This window comes from Sinocyclocheilus anshuiensis, unplaced genomic scaffold (assembly GCF_001515605.1).
Source record: "Sinocyclocheilus anshuiensis isolate Anshui unplaced genomic scaffold, SAMN03320099.WGS_v1.1 scaffold941, whole genome shotgun sequence".
Taxonomy (NCBI): domain Eukaryota; kingdom Metazoa; phylum Chordata; class Actinopteri; order Cypriniformes; family Cyprinidae; genus Sinocyclocheilus; species Sinocyclocheilus anshuiensis.
Window position 1 is genome coordinate 180,524 of NW_015555791.1, and position 24,926 is coordinate 205,449.

General features: G+C 35.1%; 3 protein-coding genes across 4 annotated transcripts in view; 2 read left to right on the forward strand and 1 right to left on the reverse strand.

Moving 5' to 3' along the window:
• Positions 1–837: 837 nt before the first annotated feature.
• On the reverse strand, positions 838–4,894 carry LOC107674836 (transmembrane protein 248-like). Its single transcript, XM_016468951.1, has 7 exons — positions 4,780–4,894; positions 3,924–4,107; positions 3,613–3,847; positions 2,492–2,636; positions 2,266–2,416; positions 1,057–1,191; positions 838–859 (listed from the first exon to the last, which is right to left on the reverse strand). Exons 2-7 carry the CDS (start codon positions 4,080–4,082, stop codon positions 839–841), a joined length of 846 nt encoding a protein of 281 aa, XP_016324437.1. The 5' UTR covers positions 4,083–4,107; positions 4,780–4,894; the 3' UTR covers position 838.
• A 370-nt stretch (positions 4,895–5,264) lies between these two features.
• Positions 5,265–22,310, forward strand: thoc5 (THO complex 5). The gene is made up of 20 exons (XM_016468969.1): positions 5,265–5,378; positions 6,149–6,246; positions 7,954–8,097; positions 8,177–8,290; positions 10,426–10,523; positions 10,843–10,989; positions 11,070–11,184; positions 12,151–12,283; positions 12,377–12,454; positions 12,536–12,579; positions 12,667–12,766; positions 13,237–13,345; positions 13,438–13,539; positions 15,529–15,625; positions 16,764–16,875; positions 17,416–17,519; positions 17,660–17,747; positions 20,483–20,598; positions 20,689–20,882; positions 22,082–22,310. The coding sequence occupies exons 2-20, from the start codon at positions 6,151–6,153 to the stop codon at positions 22,143–22,145; spliced, it is 2,055 nt and encodes a 684-aa protein (XP_016324455.1). The 5' UTR covers positions 5,265–5,378; positions 6,149–6,150; the 3' UTR covers positions 22,146–22,310.
• Positions 22,311–22,658: 348 nt separating this feature from the next.
• chid1 (chitinase domain containing 1) overlaps positions 22,659–24,926 on the forward strand; it is an 8,167-nt gene continuing 5,899 nt past the window's right edge. The window contains exons 1-3 of one of the 2 annotated variants that reach the window (XM_016468956.1): positions 22,659–22,780; positions 23,014–23,126; positions 23,188–23,312. In XM_016468956.1, coding sequence (XP_016324442.1) covers positions 23,015–23,126; positions 23,188–23,312 — 237 coding nt within the window. In that variant the 5' untranslated portion in view covers positions 22,659–22,780; position 23,014. Of the gene's footprint in view, positions 22,781–23,013; positions 23,313–24,926 lie in introns of both variants that reach the window. The other variant, XM_016468955.1, reaches the window with a different exon arrangement.

The following is a 24,926-nucleotide window of genomic DNA, read 5'->3' on the forward strand; positions in this document are numbered from 1 at the left end:
TAAGTTTCGAAGAATAAAATGGGTAACGATAACATTTAAAGGTGTAATTTTAAACATTTAATAGGCTTAATCAAAAATTATTAATCTTTTATTAACTTAGAATTGAATAAACACACAAGGCCAATGTAATACATTTCATATTTAGGTAAATTGTTTGTGTGAAATGATTCAAGATGAAGTTTATGCTGTCTTTGCTTTGTTAACGTCAAGATCTCTCCACCAATTCCTGACTGATGATTGCCCGTTGTGATAACAAGTGGTTTTTGTGAATTGTCAAAAGGTAAGTGTGTTTTGTGTGGAGTTTTTGCACGTGAATTAAAAGACCAGAACACTGAACGCACCACCACTGAGTAATGTCCAGACACCTTTACTTTGCTCATTGCCAAAACGGCACAATGGAATATTTTAATACATTTTGTTTTTAGAAAAAATAAATGTACAATGAATTAATGTATTTAAATCAAATTCATATTCAAGATATTCATTCATGTGACATCAAGATAAGGCTTTCAATCATCTAACTTACTCTTGGAGTATAGTTATATTATTAACCACCAATCTCAGGTTATTTTGCGATTGTTAACACTTACATATCATAGCATAGTGCTGCAACCAAACATGAAATAAAGTCACATTTAGATGAGATCTATACTGAATGAATTGCATGCAGCCTGCATAACTGGTTGCAATTTTTTAGCTCCACAAGACAAATGTTGGGAATGGACAATTACTCTTGAATACCCAAATGCTAATTTCTTTCAGTAGCAGATGTCTTCATGCGTTCTGATGGTACGAGGTGCCAGTTCACTCTCAAACGTGGACGTTCTGCAGATTTTTCTCATTGGCTTAGCAGCGATTCCTATGAAATATTTCAATTGTTTAAATGCTTTTAAAACAAACTATAATAAAACTCAAAACATGCTAATTCACACAAACTTGCATGCATTCTCAAGAAAAAATGCAAATCAAATAGAGCACTATATACTAAATATTAGAGAGCTCTTTAGTAAATCAGAGTACATTGGTAAGCTCTACAGTTCAAATCCATAGTACTACCTTTTGAAGGTCATTCCCCTGGAAAGAACGTGGCGAATGTGAAGAAAAAGTTCCACAGAGACTCATGAGGACACAGATAACCAGCAGCACAACACTAACCAGCAACAGGTGATACCTGCACAAGGCTTTTTCATCCTAGTCGAGCAATGCAGAAGTGGAGAGGTTAGTTACATGTTGCTCATACGATGATGGTTCACAACTGACACTTATTGAACTTGATTGATCTAAATAGTGACACTGTAGAGCTGCTTTGCAGTTGAAATTGAATTTGTTGCATAGCTATTGAATGAATTTCACAACATTAACACTGTTATTTTCCCGTTTATTAATGTGAAGCTGCTTTGAAACGATCTTTACACTCTTTAAAATACAGGTTCCAGAGGGGTATGCCATAGAAGAACCATTTTTTGGTTCTCTGAAGAACCTTTCGGTGAACAATTCTTAAAAGAACCAATTTTTCTTAGTGTGAAGAACATTTTAATGGTTTAAAATCCTTTTGAGCAATGAAAAGGTTCTACACCTAAATAAAGGTTCTTTACTGGCATCTGTGGTTCTATGAAGAACCTTTAACACCCATGGGACCTTTCTGTTCCACAAAAGGTTTAAAGGGGTCATATGATGCGATTTCAAGTTTTCCTTTCTCTTTGGAGTGTTACAAGCTCTTGGTGCATAAAGAAGATCTGTAAAGTTGCAAAGACTAAAGTCTCAAATCCAAAGAGATATTTATAAAAGTTAAGAGTTAACCACACCTACCTAAAACGGCTCGTTCTAACACGCCCCCACATGTCTACATCACGATGTGGGAAGATTTGCATAACACCGCCCAAATGTTCACACAAAGAAAGAAGGCGTAACTTTTATTCTCGCTGTAGTATTGATGCTGCCGCCGCCATGTCGTGGAGATGCTGTGTGTTTCGTTGTGAAAGCGAAACTACTTTGTTAAGCATGCCAACATATTCTGTTACACCAAATACACAAAATAATGATCTTTAAAAAAGCATCATATGACCCCTTTAATTCCAAAAAAACTGCTTTATTTTAAGAGTGTATTGTATACATTGCTATATAAATAAATGTGACTTGAGCTCCACATAAAGATATGTAGAATTTGAATCCCCATCATTCATTGTTTTACACATCCCCTGCCCTTAACAGGTTCGATAATGAACTAGCTGATTCTATCTGAATGAATGCATTGTGTGTTTCTACCTTAGTGAGCAGGACTGTTAGGTGTGGATCTGGTGTGAACTCCAGACTGAAGCAGTGTGGAGAATTGTGCTTGTATGATTCTACAGCAACAGCTCTGACAGGTGCGGCGCTCTTGTCTTCGTTCTCTGCGACTGGGCATTCTGGAGGTGATCTGAAATATCAGTGGATCAGCTTGCAGGGTGTTCATTTCACGCAAAAATGGGTTATGTATGTATAAGCTTTTCACAGCGTTTGGGGGAGAACATGGGTCAGGGCAGTGAAATGAAGACAGGTCAGGGGTCGACTGCTCTGCGTGCCAGCAGGAGTTTGGCTGTCGGTAATATCAGTGTGCAGGAGCAGAGATATATTGACGGATACTTTCGCTGCAGCCCCTGTGACAGATTATGTTGACGTTAGTAGAAAGCAATATCAGGACACCAGCCAAAAGAACTTCATTCCTGTTCAATACATTTTCATTTCTCCTCTCCATCACATATAATATATTATAGTACATATAAAATCTTACAGTCACATTTAAAGAAAAAAATAAACTTAATTCAATAAAGTGAATAAATGTGAACTGCACTACCATGGTTATAATTAATTATAATGAAGTTATAATTAATAAGGTGCCTGAGCTTGACCAGAACATATTTCTGAAAGTTTGATATATGTGATATATTGATATTTGTGTGTGTGTATGTATGTATGTATATATATGGTGTGTTCAGTTCAGATGCAAAAGCCTCACTGTGCTGTCTGAAATTTTCTTCTAAAATGATAATTTTTATCAGGCTCCTATGTGTAGGTTCAGCAATTTCACATTAATGGCAATGAATATTGAATAGGTTACATATTGAACAGCGAAATAACTGAACATAAACATAGGAGCCAGAGAAAAATTATAATTTTAGAAGAAAATTTCAGATGGCACTTAGAGGCTTTTGCATCTGAATATATATATATATATATAATAAATAGAAATATTACATAAGAATCTTGCCTTAGTAACTAACTGAAACAAGTTTCCATTGAAGCAAATTCACTTAGTACTTTGAAATAAGACAAAACAGAAATATATGAATATATGAAAAATGTAAACTAAATTAAAATTAGAAATGTTGTCTTTTCAACTAAATTAAGTAGAAGCACTAAAATTACTAACTGGAAATAAATAAAACCTAAAACTAAAATTAAAATGAATTAAACCTAAATAGTAATATTTATATAGTTATAATTAATATACTTATATATAAAAAAAATGTTTTTTTGAATGAAAACCGAAAATATAAAAACAAAGGCTAAGTCAAAATATTAATAAAAAGTGTAATAATAAATAATACTAAAATAACAGTCTCATGCACAAACCTTTCATGCCCATCTGGCTGCCCAACATAGTGGCACTAATGGCAGTATTATCTGGGACGTCCCCTGTAAACGCCAGCGGCACCAGTAAGGAAACATGAGCGCTGCTCGTGGAAATATTTGTCCTATCTGAATGCTCCACCATTCGGGGAGAGTCTTCCTCCAGCGGTGCCTCTGTGTCGTTCAGATGTGTGCAGAACTTAAAACCAGCGATAGAACCCAGAACCCAGTTCCAGTCCTAGAAAACAAGCATATGAGTTAGTCTATAAATAACTGCAAAATCCAAGAATTATAGCAGTGATCCTCATACTCACTACACTTATGTCAGGGTTCTTGATGTCGTGATTCTGAGAGTAAAGTCCAATGCAGACGAAAGTTATGGAGAGGATTAGCAGACTGAGGAAGAACACAACCGCAGGAGGGTGTCGAGATACCTGAACTCTCAGGTTAGACACAGGCCTCCACTGACCCATAATGCACCAGGAGTAAAGACACCACCTGAGAGGTTTAAACCATGCCAAATATGTAATGCCTATATTTAGAATGGAATACTACCTTAATACTTAAAAGAATAGCTCTTCCAAAAATGGAAATGTTCAGCAAATTTTATATAAAAAAGTGAAACAATAGGTATAATTCCATTTTATAGTGCCTAGGGTTTAAAAAAAGTAGGATAAGCTACATTATATTACATTATGTAATAGCGCTGAATGTTTGTTTGGTTAATATCTTGGTGATAAATGTTTTGTTTTTTTCTCCACATTTTTTTGTAGAAATGTCTTAACTTTTAGCTGCTTGACTAAGCATTAATTAGAAATTATTCATTGTAATAATTGCTGTAAATGTAAGGTAAAATCGAGTGCTTTGCATTATGGGATCACAGTCCCATTTAGTGTGTACTCTATACATTTTAGCATATGTATTTTTTATATGTATATTTATTTATTTTATTTTTATTTAATATGTAGTATGTAGAGTACATCTAGTGTTATCTGGGTTCTTCATGAACGCTGAAAAATGTCCTTACCGTGCTGCATACTGTATACAGTAATAAAAATAGTATGTCAGAATGTTATTGAGGCCCTTTCTAAACTCATAGTTGCATAAAGTATGAACAGTTCAGTCTAATTCATGCCTTGATCGTATTATGAAGTTTACCCAATTACTTACCTTTAATTGCGTTCATTTAATTAGCGCGTAGAGACGTTTCACTGACCAGGCTGAAATGTAGTTTGTCATGTAAACATTGATAGATTGCGACGCAAGCAACTTCCTCACAGGTGGGTTTCCTTCAAGCTTTAATTCCAAAATAAAAGTCCAGCGGCGTAGACGCACACATTACAAATCTATCTAAAATGTTAGATTTTAATCAAATCAAATAAACTATGTGTTTTGTGCAACATATCTTAAGGAGTGTAATTTTAAAGTAACAGTATTAAATGCTCTATGTATTTGTTATACATTTGTATAACATTTTTATACAGAAGGGAAAAAAACACTTGCCAAGCATTAATAAAATCAAACTGTATGAAATGCAAATTGGCTGTTTAAATTAAATTAAATGTAAAATGTGTTCCGGGTTTCTGATAGTGATTTTTATAAAGAATTGATATTTTCGCTCGAACCTTCATGTTGTATTGAGAGATCTTTTATTATGTAAAGCAGAAAGCGGAAGTGCTGTCTGTTGTTTCCTCCTGCAGTCTGCCGTGCTCACTCCTAATGATTCAATTCATATTCAGATACTTAAATTGGATAAAAGCTGTTGAAAGGTGAGATTTTATGCTTTCATGTGTGTCGGTGCGTCTTGTTTAAACCCAACATGAAGCAAATCGTGTGTTTAAATCACCCTACCGTTACTTTAACGAGAAGCTAACCTGATGGCACAGTTTACTGTACTGTGAATATATAATTTACTAAACTAATATTTCATTAAGAATCTTACAGTCTGTATTTGATATTTAAAAGACATTTGACTTCTTACTCAAGGCAGATAAGTGTTATTTTTAGCATTGTTTATATGCTTGTATGCTATTAATATTTTGAATTACTTTTTACTTTCTATATTTTCATTTGAAAAAGTTTTAATTTTGACGTTTTTATTAGTTTTTCTATTTAGCTTTAATTTATATTATTTAATAAAAATAGTTAACATATATAAATAGTCTGTGTGTTTAATAATGAGTCATTTAGAAACGAATTCCTTGTTCATAAAATATCATGATAGTAATCTATGTTTTGACGTTTTTATTAGTTTTTTAAACACATCTAATTAGCTTTAAGTTATATTTATTAAAAAAGTGAACTTGTATAAAAAATATTCTGTGGGAAAATAGAAATTATTTATTATAAAATATTATGATAGTAATATATGACAGCTTTTTTTCCCAAGAGAGAAAGGTTTGTGTTTGGAGGCGACTGGAGACTGTTAAAAATACAATGAAACAAATCCATATAGACAACTGACAAATTGTCACAATATAATTTTAAATCGGGGCTTGTGATTTGATTTATGATCATTCTGATTTCTTTCATTTTTCAGTCATGTCCTCCGACGCTGTGAAGAAGAGAAAGCCGAAGGTCATCCGAAATGAAGCAGGAACTCCAGAGACCAAGCGAGGTCGAGCAGAAGGCGAGCAGGTGAGCAGCTCTGATCCGAAACGCACTGAAGCGCTAAAACCGCTTGTGTTAGTGCTGTTTGTGATGTGATTGTAGCAGAGCAGTCCATTAACCCTCAGTCATTCTCCTTTTCTAATAACTCTGATGTCCGTGTGCAGCTGAGTGCAGTCAGTTCACATGTCAAGTTCAGGAAGGTCAGGTTGAGGCAGGTGCAGGTACATGCAGGCTTCAGATGCCTTTCTTTCGTGAGCGGTGTTCAGATGAGTTTCAGTGAGCAGATATGTTGATGTGAGACTCGTGTGGCATGTGTTACGTAGGTCACGTATCCAGCCGGACCTCATCTTATCGGACAGAGGAAGCTGTTTACAGCAAAGACTCAGGTTCCCGTGAGATCTGTCTGTCTGTCTCTCTCTCTCTCTCTCTCTCTCTTTGACAGCTGAAGGATCCAAAATGAACACTTATCAATCAAACAATATAAAAATTGTAATTTGGACATTTTATTTCACGACTTGCAAGGGATAATGTTGAATGTAAGAATGATATTCTGTTTGAAAGTTAAATAATAATAATAATTATTATTTATGACATTATTGATGTTGTGATTCAGAGCAGCAGTAGATGTTTGTGAAGCATCTGAATGGTGGCTCTCTCTCTTCGCAGTCGCAGCAGGACTACATGCTGTATAAGGACACGTGTGCCGCTCTGGCCAAACTGATGGCAGAAATACAGGAGCTGAAATCTCTCTCTCTCTCTCTCTCTCTCTCTCTCTCTCTGACAGCTGAAGGGTCCAAAATGAACACTTATGAACACAAGCAATACGAATAAAAATCATAATTTAGCCATTTTACTTACAAATTGCAAGGGATAATGTAGAATATAAAAAGGATATTCTGCTTGAAAGATATAAAGAATAATACTCATAAAAATTATTCTGAACTCCATGTGATAACACTTTTTAGACATTCAGCCACCATATAAAAATATGAAGAGTTAATTGTTAAAAAATGAATAAAGTTAATTGTAATAAATAATTTTCACTATTGATTTATAGCATAATTGTCAATATTGCTATACTTATATAGTTTAGCATCATTCTAACAAAAATACTTATGTTTTAAATGTGTAATATTGACTTATAATGTTGATTTATGTAATGTATTACATAAGATATAGTAAGTAACAATAATAATATAATTGTTATAAATAATTTTAACATGTAATATTGCTTTATATTAATAAAATATAAATTAATATTAAAAAATTATATAGTTAAATTAAAAATGGTCAAAAGTCAATATGTTGTTTAGTGTAATTGTAACAAATAATAATAATTAATAGTATTATTAATAATAATGGCAATAATAATAATTATTATTATTACAAGTGTTTTTAAATATCATGTATATAAAATGTAATAATAATAATTATTATTATTGTTATAAATTTTTTTGCTGTGATCACAATCAAGTATTCCAGAGAGCTGTGTAATTTAACGTCAGTTAAAATCATTTTGGATCCCATTAAATCATAAATAAATACAATTTTGGACTTCCTGCTCAGCTGTCGACACGTTTTCTGTTGCACGTTTGGGTGAGGAGGGTCACATCGCACAGTTTTGTAGTCTCATCCCATAAGAAAGTATTGTTATTGGGTTGTTAGCTCACAGCTGTTAGGCAGGGCTGTGTGTGTGTGTTGCCTGGTCACTCAGTGTGTGTGTGTGTTCCTCAGGATGTCCTTGTGTATAATGAGGAGGTGGAGTTGGAGGGCAGGGACCCGCAGCAGGACTACATGCTGTATAAGGACACGTGTGCCGCTCTGGCCAAACTGATGGCAGAAATACAGGAGCTGAAATCCGGTGGCGCCAAAGTCGGAGTGAGTTTCACATTTGCCATATGTCAAAAAATGGAAGTGAATGAATGAATGAAGCTGACATTTGCTTTATGCATCCTAGAGTGTAGAGATGGAGGAGAGACGCAGACAGTGCAGCGTTCATTTCATCACCCTGAAGAAACTCAACCGCCTGGCGCACATGCGACTGAAGAAAGGCAGAGATCAGACACATGAGGTAAACACACAAGTTCTGAATGGATTATTATTATTATTTTAAATTGTTTTGCTATTTCAATTAGCTGTTGTCATTTTAATACTTCAACTTATTTCAGTTATTTGCCAAGGGATCATTGCTAATTTTCTTTGTTTTAAGTTTTTCATATAATAATTAGATTTTTATCTCAGCTTTATTTCAGTTAACAATTAAGTTAAAACAATTAAAACAATTTTAGTTTTACTAGTTAACAATAACACTTGACAATTTTGCATATGCAAATTTGTATCCTGTGCCTTGTATACATGCAATGCCTAGTGCTTTATTTTAATTTGTGTCCAGTAGGCCTGTCGCGATAATTAAATAACCGTTTAATCGCGATTATTTGATCTAACCACGGTTATTGTGCTTTTTATACGACACAAGGGGGAGTCATACACCAAAAGAAACAGAAGAGCACCAGTTTGCTTTTCATGCACTGTATAGCCTATACAGGGCTCCAGACTTATTCTTCCCACTGGTCGCTCTTTTGCAACTAACTTTCTCAGCTGGTCGCACGAGCACATGATTTGGTCGCAATATTTTTTATTTTGTTTGTTTTGCGCTACAACATGGGATTATTCAATGCATGTTGATGAACTTTTATCATAGTTTATAGTTATATGGAAACGAAAGTGGTTAACATTCAACCCGTTCGTTCTTTATCATCAGTAGTAGTATTTGTGATTTGAATTTTGTGAATTGGAGTTTCTCTTATGCTGTGTTAAGCCGCGGGCTTCGGATGCTTTCACTTTCGAATTCGCGATCTTGTTGTCACTGTTTTGCTTACATACATCTACACACCTTTCATTTTTTAAGACTAAAACAAAAGATGGATTCATTGTTATTGTCCTCATTTGTAAGTCGCTTTGGATAAAAGCATCTGCTAACTGACTAAATGTAAATGTAAATATTCTTAATTAAAAAGCACAACAACAATAAATCAGTAAGATACAATGACAAGCTAGCTTATAAAACGTTTATTAACAAAAACGAATAAGACGCATGGCACACACCACATGCTGTATTATATACCGACTAATAAATTACAGAAAGTTTAGCAAACACTGAGGAATCAAATAAATAAAAAAGAGCCTCCATAGCGTAATGTGAGGTAAACAGCAAATATATGTTTTTCAAAAATGAAAACAAAAAGAAAAGTAAAACTAATGGTGACAGTGCTTGCATGGTTTTTTTCCCCCACTAGAATACCAGCATGTTCACCTTCTCTGGTTTAAGAAGCGGTCTTTTACTTGACTTTCGCTTGAAAACCATCCATCGTTTCCTCAATATGCACGTAGACTTGTGCCGGTATTCGGTAATGCGATATATCACGGTAATGACTATGCACGATATTGTTATCGTGGGCACTGAAAACAAAAAGAAAAGTAAAACTAACGGTGACTGTGCTAGCATGTTTTTTCCCCCCACAAGAATACCAGCATGTTCACCTTCTCTGGTTTAAGAAGCGGTCTTTTACTTGACTTTCGCTTGAAAACTATCTATCGTTTCCTTCAATATGCACGTAATTTTACCCGCGCGCACCTTCGCGCTCGTGCTGACGCGGCGAGTATACTCTCTAAGCGCTGTTTCATTATGCTTTCAGTTTCGTTTACCGTTTGATGTTTCTCATATGCAACAGAAATTGCAGCGCTTATGAGTTGACCAAACGCGGTGGTCGTGCCAGTGCGACCGCACACAAAATTTAGTCGCACAGACAGACAAAATGGTTGCAGTCTGGAGCCCTGCTATATCATCTGAAGCCATTCCATATCTTAATGTGAGGGACAGAATTGAATTATAATTTGGAATACTCTATATAATCTTACACTGCAAAATAATAACTCAAAAAGATTAAAAGATAACATCATAATTATTTACTGAACCCTTAAATTAATCAATTATATAATGAAAGCCATAAAAACAGACAATTAATCGTGATAATCGCCATAATCGCCAAAGCCCTAAAACAGACAATTAATTGCAATAACCGTGACTATTTTTAGACAATTAATCGTCAGCCAAATTTAATAATCGTGACAGCCCTAGTGTCCAGATTTATTTTTAACATGCTTGGTAAATTATTGTTTTAACAAACAATATTCCTCTGTCCGCAGGCGAAGCAGCGAGTGGATGTTCTTCATTTGCAGCTGCAGAATCTGTTGTATGAGGTCATGCACCTGCAGAAAGAGATCAGCAAATGTCTCGAGTTCAAGTGAGTTTTACAGTGCATTTCCAAGCCTTGAAATGTCATGGAAATGGACATTTCTAGAGTGAATAAATATTTTTCTAATCAGGCTCAGCTCTAAAAAAAATTTTAATATTTGGGCAGTATGCAATTATTTATTAACTAATGCATTCAATCATTTATTGGATTTAAAAAAAAAACACAATAAAAATTTATTTATTTATCCATCCATTCATTAATTTATTTTTGTTTTATTTTTATTTTTTTATTTTTTCCAAAAAAAAAACAACTTTAAGATATTTAATCTGTTAGAATACTATTGCATTATTATTGTTCTTTGTTTCAGGTCTCAGCATGAGGAGATCGAGTTGGTCAGTGAAGAGGAGTTTTTTCAGGAGGCTCCGGCCGAGATTTCACGGCCTCACGTCACTCGTGATGACCACCACCAGCTCACACTCGCCCGCCTGGACTGGGAACTGGAGCAGAGGAAGAGGTAACACCCGACCCTCCATAAACCTCTAATAGCTCTAAATCCTGACCAATTGATAAGATGTTGTTGTCCCATGAATGCAGGTTGGCGGAGCAGTATAAGATGTCTCTGGCTAGAAAGGAGAAGATCCATAAAGCCATTGAGCAGAAGAGAGAATATCTCAGCAGCCTTCAACCTGGACTGCAAAACATCATGCAGGTGAAACCCTAGTTTGGCATATATATACAATACCAGTAAAAAGTTTGGAATGTTTAAGATTTTTTAAATGTTTTTGAAAGTCTCTAATGCTCACCAAGGCTGCATTTATTTGAATAAAAATACTGTAAAAACAGTAATATTTTTTAAATATTATTGCTGTTTAAAATAACTGTTTTCTATTTACATATATAATAACATTTAATTTATTCCTGTGATGCAAAGCTGAATTTTCAGCATCATTTCTCCAGTCTTCAGTGTCACATGATCCTTCAGAAAGCATTCTGATATGCTGATTTGCTGCTCAAGAAATATCTTATTCATTTTGAAAATAGTTGTGCTGCATAATATGTTTGTGGAAGCCGTGATACACTGCCAATTAAAAGTTTGTATGTAACATAAAAAAAAAAAAAATATATATTTTTATTCAGCAAGGATGCATTAAATTAATCAAAAGTGACAGTAAAGACATTTATAACGTTACAGAATCTTTTTAGTAAATGCTGCTCTTTTGAACTTTCTATTTATTGATGAATCCTGAAAAAATGTATCACAGTTTAGAAAAAATATTGAGCAGCCAAAACCATTTTCAGCATTGTTTATTATTAGAAATGTTTATTGAGCAGCAAATCAGCATATTAGAATGATTTCTGAAGGATCATGTGACACTGAAGACTGGAGTGATGATGCTGAAAATTCAGCTTTGATTTCAGGAGTAAATTAGATTATAATATATATTCCTAATAAAAAACAATTATTTTAATTTGTAATAATATTTCACAATATTACTGTTTTTACTGTATTAAAAAAAATAATAATAATGCAGCCTTGGTGAGCAGAAAGTACTTATTTCATAAACATAAAAATCTTAATTATTACAATCTTTTGACCTGTAGTGTGAGTCACATTTCACTGCCCAGTTGGACAGGAAGAGACTGACTGACGTATTTTTCCCTCTCTTTCTCATAGGCGTCTCTCCCAGTGCAGGAGTGTCTGTCGATGCCGTTCGAGCAAATGCAGAAGCAGGCAGAGGTCGCCCGTCACCTGCCGCCCCCTCTGTACGTGCTGTTGGTCCAGGCAGCTGCGTACGGACAGGCTTGCGGTAAGACTCACATCTTCACTCTCAGCGGCGCCTGTAAGACCTTGCGTTTCTGATGAATCCTGTTTTATGAGATCACGCAATTATGCGTTTCAGACAAAACCCTGTCTGCTAGCATCAGCGGAGACGTGGATGAGGCCAAAGCTCTCTCCAGACCGCCGGAGGACTCGCAAGGTACCTCTGTGTGTCTGCTTTAAGAGTTGGAGGTGTGTGTGTGATCAGTTGGGTCTTATATTTCATGTGTTTTTGTCTCAGATGATGAAAGTGATTCAGACGCTGAAGAAGAGCAGCAGAACACGGTCCGACTCGACTTTTATCTTCTTTTCCAGTTCATTATCTTGTAGTTTGTGTGCTAATGTACTCATTTTCGATCTCTCTCTGTTCAGAAGCGCCGGCGAGCGAGTGTAGGCGTTCAACTGGATGACAAGCGTAAAGAGATGCTGAGACGCCACCCTCTCTCGCTCTGCGTGGACCTAAAGTGTAAAGGTGTGTGAAAAAATAGCTGTTTTCTGTTTGAATAAGTGCTGTCAAACGATTAATCACATCCAAAATAAAAGTTTTTGTTGACATAATATATGTATGTGTACTCTGTATATTTATGTATATATAAATACACACACATACAGTATATATTTTGAAAATATTTACATGAATTGATATGTATATTTATATTATATATAAATATATTTAGTATACAAACATAACATATTTTTCTTAAATATATACATGCATGTGTGTATATTTATATATAGCACTAATTTGAATATATTTTAAAATGTAATTTATTCCTGTGATGCAAAGCTGAATTTTCAGCATCATCACTCCAGTCTTCAGTGTCACATGATCCTTCAGAAATCAGTCTAATATGCTGATTTGCTGTTTAATTAGCTACTTTTTCCTAAGTTTTACTGTAGTTAGTCATTTTTAACAGTACTAATTGTATTATCTCTCTCCAGACGGCAGTGTCCTGCATCTGTTTTTCTATTATCTCATGAATCTCAACATTCTGACTGTGAAGACCAAAGTTTCCACCACTACGGATCTGTCTGGAGCAGTCAGTGCTGGGTCAGTACAGCAGCACCAAAATCAAACCTACTTCAACTTACACAGTCAACACAGTTGTTTGTTTTCTAACACCATTTACGTGTCTGTCACAGAGAGCTGCTGAACTCAGAGAGTCTGCTGAACTGTCTTTACGCGTCTGATCACGGCCAAGAGACACCCAACCCTACCAACCGCTACCAGTTTGATAAAGTCGGGTAAGGCCGACGTCTCCAATTTATTAGTATTAATTAGGGTTGGTAATCGAAAATCGATTCCGATTCCAGAATCGGATACTTACGGTCAGGAATCGGATACTTGTTGTCAAATTTAAATTTCAATTCCGCCTATCGATACCGCCTATCGATTCCGCCTATCGATTCCTATGCGCTTTTTTTTCTTCATCTGTGAGGACCAGACCTAGCGATCTGTGATCTTGGTGAGCTCTTTGTAGTCATAACTCTCACTTGAGTCGTGAGTCCGTGGTACTCTTCCCTCAGTGTCCAGTTGTTTTCGGCTCTCGCACTTTAATTTAATAGATCGTTAAAGATCGTGATTCAAACACCAACGTGATTCTATTCCTAAATCACAATGATTCGTCTGTTTCATTCCTCAACCTTTGATATGTGCGATCAATGTTGTGATCACTTGGTTCATCCGTGCAGCATACGATCACATCAGTGTGATTTGAACATTTAAATCTGCGTTCGCGCTGCCGCTGACCTAAAGAGAGCAGCTGTCTGTCATGAATGAAACAGCTTCACAGTCTTTTCAGCCACACAGTATCATTATTTCTGTTACAAACATTCAAATCACAGAAGTACTGGGATAAAAGTTTATAGTTCAGATATAAACTGTGTGTACGATGTGTATGGTAGCGATTAAAATAGAGTAAATCACCTTTTGAAAGTAATTGACACTTCAAATTAAGATTTGTCGATTACATTGTTACGGCAGTAGGTGGCGAAAAGGGGCTGTTAAAATGTATTTGTCTTTGAATCATACAAGAGATTCGTTCAAGAACGCTGATTCATCCAGTAATGAAACAAATACATCTTGAGTGAGTCATTTAATCATTAATTCATAAATTGCATGCCTGTTGTAGCCTGTTGATTTTTTTTTCATGGTATTCAGCTCCAATAAATGGTTAGCAAAAAAGAGACACAGGATAAATGTTTGATATCATTATTTAATCACATTGGAATCGAAACTGGGAATTGAAAAGAATCGGAATCGATAAGCAGAATCGGAATTGATCAAATTCAAACGATACCCAACCCTAGTATTAATATCACCAGAGATTGAGTAATACTGACATAATAAGAAGAAATTAAAGGGTTAGTTCACCCAAAAATGAAAATTACCCCATGATTTACTCACCCTTAAGCCATCCTAGGTGTATTGACATTCTTCTTTCAGACGAATACAATCGGAGTTATATTAAATAATGTCCAGGCTAATCCATGCTTTATAATGGGAGTGGATGGTAGCCCAAAATTTGAAGTCCAAAAAATTGCACCCATCCATTATAAAAGAAGTCCACACGGCTCCGGGAGGTTAATAAAGGCCTTCTGAAGCGATGCGATGCGTTTGTGTAAGAAAATATCCATATTTACAACTTAATAAACTTTCAATTTACTCTCTCGTGAACGAGCGTACGACAGTTAGCGGAAGCTAGAGATTAAGGTTTATAAAGTTGTAAATATGGATATTTTTCTTACACACACGCATCGTGTCGCTTCAGAAGGCCTTTAATAACCCCCTGGAGCCGTGTGGACTTCTTTTATAATGGATGGGTGCAATTTTTTGGACTACAAATTTTGGGCTACCATCCAAAATCATGGGGTAATTTTCATTTTTGGGTGAACTATCCCTTTAACTAAATGATATTAGGCGACAGATTTAGTGCTTACATAATTTATTTTTTATTTTTTACTAGATTTACATTATATATAATGTTTATACTATATGTATATATATATTTTTTTGCTTTTTAATATATTTGAAAAATATTAAATAATTGCATATAATAATTATTAAACTATTTTTAAAATGTTTTTTTTGTTTTTAAATGTATTGGTATTATGATTGTTTTAATTTTTACTACTACGAATGTGTCATGAAAAATCCTTTGCTTTTGATATGGCATTAAGTAATTAAAATAAAAAAAAATTCTAAAATAAAATAAAATGTACATTTCTGTGCAGAATCACTACATTTGCGGATTATGTGTCAGATCTTGGACATCCGTATGTTTGGGTGCAGAAATTGGGAGGCCTGCAGTTCTCGTCTGATGGTGCACAGGTGTGTGTTGCTTTAGAAATGTTTGTTACATTTTGCAGTTTACATTTAGCTTAAAAAGGTCTTAAATTGAAGCAGAACATCTTAAATTCATAAAGTTGTGGTATTAAATGTTGTATGCGTACTATGCACTGCAAAAATCTTCCTCAATTTTGTTTTCTATTACAAATATTTAAGTGTCCTTAAATCGAGATGCAGACTCAGAGTATGCAAAATGAAGATATGAAATCTTGTTTTCTGAGAAATTAAGCAAAATTAAGTGAGTTTATTTTTAAAGCAAGAACAAATACCTGTCTGTGGGGTATGAAAGCTTGTTTTTCTTTAAATGAAGTAGATTTTTTTTTCTTTGCACTGGAAAACAAGACAAAAATACTGAGAAAGGACGTCACTTTATTTCAGTGTGATCAGGAGTAACACTTATTTCCATATTTCTAGCTAAGCTAAATGAATCAAAAAGTAATGGAGATCTGTTGAAAGATGTATTTTCAAACTTTGAAGTGTTACTCATTGTAGGGCTGCACGATTATGACAAAAATCATAATTGTCGATTATTCCCTTGAAATTGTAATTGCGATTATTAATTACGATTATCACAATTTACATTGAATGATGTTTATACCATTGTTTGGTGCAACTGCATGCCGTATTTTTATATGAAAATAAACAAGCTGAAAACACTCTTAACTGAAAAACTTTTAGTGCTTTTCTATAGTATTAAGCCTCAAATGTCAAATATACATCGGATTGGTTTCTTCTTTAAATTATAAAAAAAGTACAAATATGAATGGTATTATAATGTTATACTAAAACTAAAACTAAAACAATGGAAAAACCCTTAAGATCACATGTAGAAAGAAAAAAAAACGCATCTTAAGCGTGCAGAATAACATAAGTGGACTTTGAACGATTAATTGCCGCTTTGAACGATTCCGTAATTGTGACATCCATAATTGTAATCGCGATTAGAAATTTGATTAATTGTGCATCCCTAACTCATTGTATAGATCCCTAGATATTTAAATATAGAAGTCGTCTAAAATTTACCTTTATGAAACTTGCCGAAAACGTCAAAATAAGCTTTATTATTGACATCGGTGAAAAGTGGGCAGTATTGTAATGTCATGAAGTGTGTTTGTTTCAGTCGGAGCTGATGGGCAGCGCTCTGAGCGCCAGTCACATGGAGAGGACCATGAAGCTGCTGCAAGGAAGACTGCAGGCCCGACTGGCCCTACACAAACAGTTCAGCTCGCTGGGTATGAGACGGTCAGATGTTCACTGTCTTTATCTGGTGTTGCTTTGCAGTTACTGAGGTTTCTGTGTATTTGTTTGTTATGCGGTTGCAGAGGAATTCTGGGTGTTTGCCTGGTGGTTATTTACTGGCCAAGGTCAACAAATTCAACAACCCATATTTAGAAACAAGATATCCCATAGATAAATTCAGAAGATGTGTATTTAGTCGATAAATATGCATTATTATATATTTACACTACGCAAAAATATGAGGCAGCAAAACTCTGTTCATTGATAATAATGAGAAAGGTTTCTGAAGGATCATGTGACACTGAAGACTGGAGGAAAATACAGCTTTGATCACAGGAATAAATTACATTTTAAAATATATTCAAGTAGAAAGCAGTTCTTTTAAATTGTAATAATATATTACTGTTTTTACTGTATCTTTCGTCAAATAAATGCAGCCTTAATAAATATAATAATTGAACCATGATGCTGTTGAATGCTGCTGTCTGTTTAGTTTTTTGCGTTAACAGTGCAGTGGGTTTGTTCTGTTCCAGAGCACAGCATCATTCCCATCTCCGGCGAGTGCCAGCATCTGTTTCCTGCTAAAGTGGTTTCCGGTCTCACGCGCTGGACCATGATGAGCTACCAGGAATTCACTGTACGTTTCTTCCAGTCTGGAAATACTCTTTCAAATCGGGGGATGTTTAGCATCTCACACCGACATCGTGGGCAAGCCTAGTGCAAATTTGGTTTCTTGAGTGAAAATCAGTGCCTCAAAGTTTGGTTCCTGTTGAACAGGAGCTGGGCTTCGTGCAGCATGTGTTGAAGGCCGGTCTGCTGCGTGAGACGGATCTGTTCTTCATGGCGGTTGTGGAGAGAGGAACAGGTGGGAATTGTGCTCTTGTGTCAGACTCTTCACTGTCGACATGTTCGGTTTTAATTTTTAGCTTATTGTGGCCTAAAATCACATACTTAGAGAGGAAGAGACCATCTGACCGACATGTAAAGTGGCCATCCACAGTGTTTGTGATGTTTAGGGTGGCGGGTGAATCTGAAATCCATGATATCTCATTTACTTGCTACTCTAGTATGTCAAACCAAAGTCTTGAACATATTTCAGAGCATTTTTATTAACAAACTTTTCTAAAACTACAACTAAATCTGTTAAAACTATTCAAACTAGGGATGTAGCGATTCACTCAACTCACGATTTTGATTTCACGATTCGATTTTCTCACGATTTTGAGATTGAAGACATTTTACAGTAAATGAAAAGGTGTCGGTTTATTAGGCTATTGCTACACGTTTCTTTGTGAAATCGAAATACAACAAAGCTAAATTGAAATTTTAAAACAAACCCCAAATCAAACACGTTACACAAATAAAAGTTCTCTTAATATGAACAAACTAAGGCTTTGTCTGTGCTCTTTGCATTTAAAATTAGAGGCAACCACTGGATTTTAATCATGATCCAAACAAAGATGCAGCATACATGCAGCATGAGTAGTTTTTAATCTAAATCGAAATGTGAACGAAAAAGCAGATGAGCTGAATGAGACGCAGATTCAGTCTCTGCCAGCAGGTGGCGCTCATGGAACAGCAATGGTACAGTGTTTCCTGGGTTACCGCTGTAAACAAAGGAACCCTACTTTAATATGCATTGTTCAGAGGCAAGATGAAAAGAAAATACCACGTAAACTTTTCTAAAGATAGTCAGATCCCCTCAGAGATACAATCATATAAACTCCTACTCCAATTGTATCGCGATTTGTTTGGCATCTCAACCGATTTGAATCGTCACATATTTGAATCGATTTTCAACCGGCTTGCGGTTAATCGTTACATCCCTAATTAAAATATTTTGTTAATTGAAATAAAATTACACAAATTACACTAAATCCATACAAATGTGTAACGTTCGGCTCTGTTGGTCGAATTTACAATTGTTAAAATGGGGTCAAATTATACTGTGTGCGAGCTTTGAGTGTTTAAAAAGATGAGACAGACAACAATGTTAAAAGTGAAAATCAAATATATATTTACAATATTCACAAGAGACTTAAAACAACACAATAAAACTAGAATCATTTAGGCTGTTAAAAGCACAGAGTCTTTCAGTTCCATGCCCTAAAACAGTCCTTAAGAATCCTAGTGTGCTGTAAGTCCCAATATGAATGTGATAAGTGTCCACTGGTGTATATACAAAAGTCCACAGAAGTGATAATCCAAAAGTGCTGGAAAGGCGAGTTCACAATGGTAACTCCGCTATTCAGGTGATCACCAAATGGTCGTGAGCAATGACACTGCTTGTTTGGCATGCTGCCTCCTTTATGCTGTCCATTTCCTATTTCCTGTCATGTGATCAGTCACATCACAGGCAGACCCAGACTCATTTAAAGACATACACACATTAAAATGGCTAAGACAACATGAAAACCGATTAAAACGCAATTATACATAAAATCATTATAATATATTGAGCAGGTTAAAACATGTGTCCTGTGTGACAGTGTCAGAAATGTAATTACTTGAAATAAAATAAAATATAAAAAAGTTACTTTATTTCAGCTATTAAAACTAAATAAACTACAACCAAAAACTATATAGACATATTAAAAATGAATAGCAATAAAAATGGGAAAAACAAACCGAAAAATTAAAAGAAAATTAACAAATATTTAATTGAAACGGATAATAAAACCTCATTCAAAATATTAACAAAATATTAAATTATAATAGTATATCAGTGATACTAAAATAATACTGTTGTATTGGCAGCTAAATGAAATAAAATAATTTGCAGTACTTAAATGACTAAAACTGAAATAAAAATTAAAGCTAAATAGAACTAATAAAAATGACAAAAACGCATAACAAAATTACTAAAACTTTAAAATTAAAATGAAAACAGCAAATATAAAAATACCAAAAAACTAGAATGGTACATTAATTGTATTAAAATAACACTGTCAACTAAACGAAAATAAAATTAATTTATATAAAATAAAATAATTTTAAGTTGAAGAACTAAAATTACTTAAGCTACAGCTGAAATACAAATTAAAGCTAAATAAAACATTAAAAAAAAATGACAAAAACACATAACTTAAACTAAAATGAAATAAATCTTATTCAAATTAGTGCTGTCAAACGATTAATCGCATCCAAAATAAAGGTTTTTGTTTACATAACATATATGAGTGTATTGTTTATATTTATTATGTATATATAAATGCACACACATGCATGTATATATTTAAGAAAAAAGTGTTATGTTTATATGCTAAATATATTTATATATAGTGTAAATGATATGTATAAATATATACATGTAAATATTCTCAAAATATATACTGTATGTGTGTGTGTTTATATATACATAATAAATATACAGAGTACACACACATGTATTATGTGAACAAAAACTTTTATTTTGGATGCGATTAATCGTTTGACAGCACTATATTCAATATATATATAAAAAAATGATAATATTGTATAAACATTACTAAAGTAACAGTATTTCAGAGATTCAATGACATGAACATCATAAACCCCATCATAAATACCACAGTCATGGAAATGTCTGATGACATAATTGTGTCTCTGGTTCTCTCTCAGCTCGTCTGTTGGCCGCTGTGGTGGTGAACCCACGTTACCCTGAGGTCATGCCACTCTTCTCTCTCTCTCTGCACTGGAAAGGAGAGCGCAGTGGCCGCACTGAGGATAACCTGCGGGTAAGAGCCTCACCGCAGCAGCGTGTGCAGAGCTGCTCAGGTATTCAGTGTGAAATTGTTCTCTAAACGATGTGGTTGTCATGTGATCAGGCGATGGAGAGCGAGGTGAACATGTTCCGGGCCGAGCTGCAGGGGCCTCGTCCGGGTCTCCAGCTCCTGACCAATCAGATCCAGCGCTTGTGTGTGTGTCTGGATGTGTATCTGGAGACGGAGAGTCAAGTGTGTGACGGCTCTGAGGGACCCAAGGAGTTTCCCAGAGAGAAGATGTGCTTGCGTACTGCCAGGTAACACACTAGACCTGCTGCAAGACAGACAAAAAAGGAACGAATCAAAATTATTGTTTGCTGGAAGTTAACAATGTAACCCATTTTATTTCTCTAATGTGGGGTATTTTCGAGTGAAACTTAAATGTAAATGACATAATTTGTCATATTTAAACAAAATACAGGCATTTTCCCAATCGTATGATATGCATTGATAAATTGTGCACATTAAGCAATGCTTGTTTTTAGAAATGTTTTAAATTTTGATTTCATGATAACTTTGAGTTGTATTTAACCCAGAATATTAATATAATTATGTAATTAATATAATTAATATATTCAAGAAACGGCTAAAAACACCTCTTCCATCTTTATTTTACCCTCTAACTCTAGCACTTTCTATTCTAATTCTATTTAATCTGTTTGTTGACTTGACCCTCTAACTCTAGCACTCTCTATTCTAATTCTATTTCATCTATTTGTTGACTTGACCCTCTAACTCTAGCTCTCTATTCTAATTCTATTTAATCTATTTGTTGACTTTACCCTCTAACTCTAGCACTCTATTCTAATTCTATTTCATCTATTTGTTGACTTGACCCTCTAACTCTAGCACTCTATTCTAATTCTATTTCATCTATTTTTTTTCTTGACCCTCTAACTCTAGCTCTCTATTCTAATTCTATTTCATCTATTTGTTGACTTGACCCTCTAACTCTAGCTCTCTATTCTAATTCTATTTCATCTATTTGTTGACTTGACCCTCTAACTCTAGCTCTCTATTCTAATTCTATTTCATCTATTTGTTGACTTGACCCTCTAACTCTAGCTCTCTATTCTAATTCTATTTCATCTATTTGTTGACTTGACCCTCTAACTCTAGCTCTCTATTCTAATTCTATTTCATCTATTTGTTGACTTGACCCTCTAACTCTAGCTCTCTATTCTAATTCTATTTCATATATTTGTTGACTTTACCCTCTAACTCTAGCACTCTATTCTAATTCTATTTCATCTATTTGTTGACTTGACCCTCTAACTCTAGCTCTCTATTCTAATTCTATTTCATATATTTGTTGACTTTACCCTCTAACTCTAGCACTCTATTCTAATTCTATTTCATCTATTTGTTGTGTAAATGAATATACTGAATAATTTCCATGTTTTCTGGTGGATACAAATATGTGGTGTTCATGTGAAATCTCAATTCTTTCTCTCAGGGGTCCCAGTCGTCTGAAGCCCTTCAAGTACAATCATCCTCAGGGCTTCTTCAGTCACCGCTGAACCAGGATCGCAGGACGAGCGAGGCTGTTTTAGTGTTATTAGCAGGGACTGAAAGCCCTCTCTCATTTGCTTTCATCTACCTTTTATCTCTATTTTTTCTCCTGTGTTTCTCTGTTTGCTCATATAATGTGAATTAGAAAATAAACACTGATTTTGATTAGAAAATCTGCCTGTGTTCTCAGCTGTTTGATGATTCCAGCTTTTTGTGGTATTACCTGTATGTATTTTATAAATTAGTTTATGTTTTACCATTTTTATTGTATTAATATTTTCGATTATTTTATTATATAATTATACAAACATTTATACGCATATAAACATACTGTATATATACGTGCGTGTGTGTGTTTATATATATATATATATATATATATATTATACACACAAATTTTTTTATATGCATGCATTTACATGTTTTATACATGCATTAGTACTTTTCATAGAAACGATACGAAATTATTTGTTCAACTTTATCGTAAAGAATTTGTTAGAGACTCTTATTTTGAAAACTGCAACGGTTTGGGGTCACGTGACAGTAAATGCACACAACAGTGTCAAACCTGTATGTCCACATCATCTCTGCGGAAGATCATGAACATTTATATCGCAGAGTAAGCATATTAGACACATATCGGGTGAGTGATTGGATTTTCTGCAGGGGATAAAATCGACACCTTTTAATGTTGTCCCTCGTGTTAAAACTGCAGCACAGGTGCATTTAATGCTGCATTTGAGACTCGCATTATTACAGATCCAGGGGATTCAGAAAAAAACCCGTACCATTTTTTAATTGATACTGTGGTAACATCATAGTGCAGTGTTGATATCAAATGATTTATGATTATAATCCGTGTTTGTTGCTCCTCAGAATGAGAGCAGATTTGACACTTCTGCTCGTCTGTTTGCTGCTGCCTGCAGTCAGAGGCACATTATCAAAGACCGATGGCAAGAAAGCCAGTAAGATCCAGGAGGCGGAGGTGAGACTGCTGTGATCTGTGTGAGTGTTGTCTGTTGGATATGCTAACACTGAATGTGTGTGTGTGTGTGTGCGGTCTGGCGGTGACGGAGCCTCAGTGGCGGGACATAGTGAGAGAGGAGAAGAGGTTCTGTCCCCAGTGTGTGTCCACACGACACTTTAGAGGAGCTGTGCTGGGATACATCACACCTGTGAGTCACACAGCATCCATCTATCTATCTGTCTATCTATCTATCTATCTATCTATCTATCTATCTATCTATCTATCTATCTATCTATCTATCTATCTATCTATCTATCTATCTATCTATCTATCTATCTATCTATCTATCTATCTATCTATCTATCTATCTATCTATCTATCTATCTATCTATCTATCTATCTATCTATCTATCTATCTATCTATCTATCTATCTATCTATCTATCTATCTATCTATCTATCTATCTATCTATCTATCTATCTATCTATCTATCTATCTATCTATCTATCTATCTATCTATCTATCTATCTATCTATCTATCTATCTATCTATCTATCTATCTATCTATCTATCTATCTATCTATCTATCTATCTATCTATCTATCTATCTATCTATCTATCTATCTATCTATCTATCTATCTATCTATCTATCTATCTATCTATCTATCTATCTATCTATCTATCTATCTATCTATCTATCTATCTATCTATCTATCTATCTATCTATCTATCTATCTATCTATCTATCTATCTATCTATCTATCTATCTATCTATCTATCTATCTATCTATCTATCTATCTATCTATCTATCTATCTATCTATCTATCTATCTATCTATCTATCTATCTATCTATCTATCTATCTATCTATCTATCTATCTATCTATCTATCTATCTATCTGTCTGTCTGTCTGTCGTTCTATCTGTCTGTCTGTACGTCCGTCCGTCATTCTATATATCTGTCTGTCCGTCCGTCTGTCGTTTTATCTGTCTGTCCGTCCGTCTGTCGTTCTATCTATCTGTCTGTCTGTCTGTCGTTCTATCTGTCTGTCTGTCCGTCCGTCCGTCGTTCTATCTAGCTGTCTGTCTGTCTGTCGTTCTATCTATCTGTCTGTCTGTCTGTCGTTCTATCTGTCTGTCTGTCCGTCCGTCCGTCGTTCTATCTAGCTGTCTGTCTGTCTGTCGTTCTATCTATCTGTCTGTCTGTCTGTCGTTCTATCTGTCTGTCTGTCCGTCCGTCCGTCGTTCTATCTAGCTGTCTGTCTGTCTGTCGTTCTATCTATCTGTCTGTCTGTCTGTCGTTCTATCTGTCTGTCTGTCCGTCCGTCCGTCGTTCTATCTAGCTGTCTGTCTGTCTGTCGTTCTATCTATCTGTCTGTCTGTCTGTCGTTCTATCTGTCTGTCTGTCCGTCCGTCCGTCGTTCTATCTAGCTGTCTGTCTGTCTGTCGTTCTATCTATCTGTCTGTCTGTCTGTCGTTCTATCTGTCTGTCTGTCCGTCCGTCCGTCGTTCTATCTAGCTGTCTGTCTGTCTGTCGTTCTATCTATCTGTCTGTCTGTCTGTCGTTCTATCTGTCTGTCTGTCCGTCCGTCCGTCGTTCTATCTAGCTGTCTGTCTGTCTGTCGTTCTATCTATCTATCTGTCTGTCCGTCCGTCCATCGTTCTATCTATCTGTCTGTCGTTCTATCTGTCTGTCTGTACGTCCGTCCGTCATTCTATATATCTGTCTGTCTGTCCGTCTGTCGTTTTATCTATCTGTCTGTCCGTCCGTCTGTCGTTCTATCTATCTGTCTGTCTGTCTGTCCGTCTGTCGTTCTATCT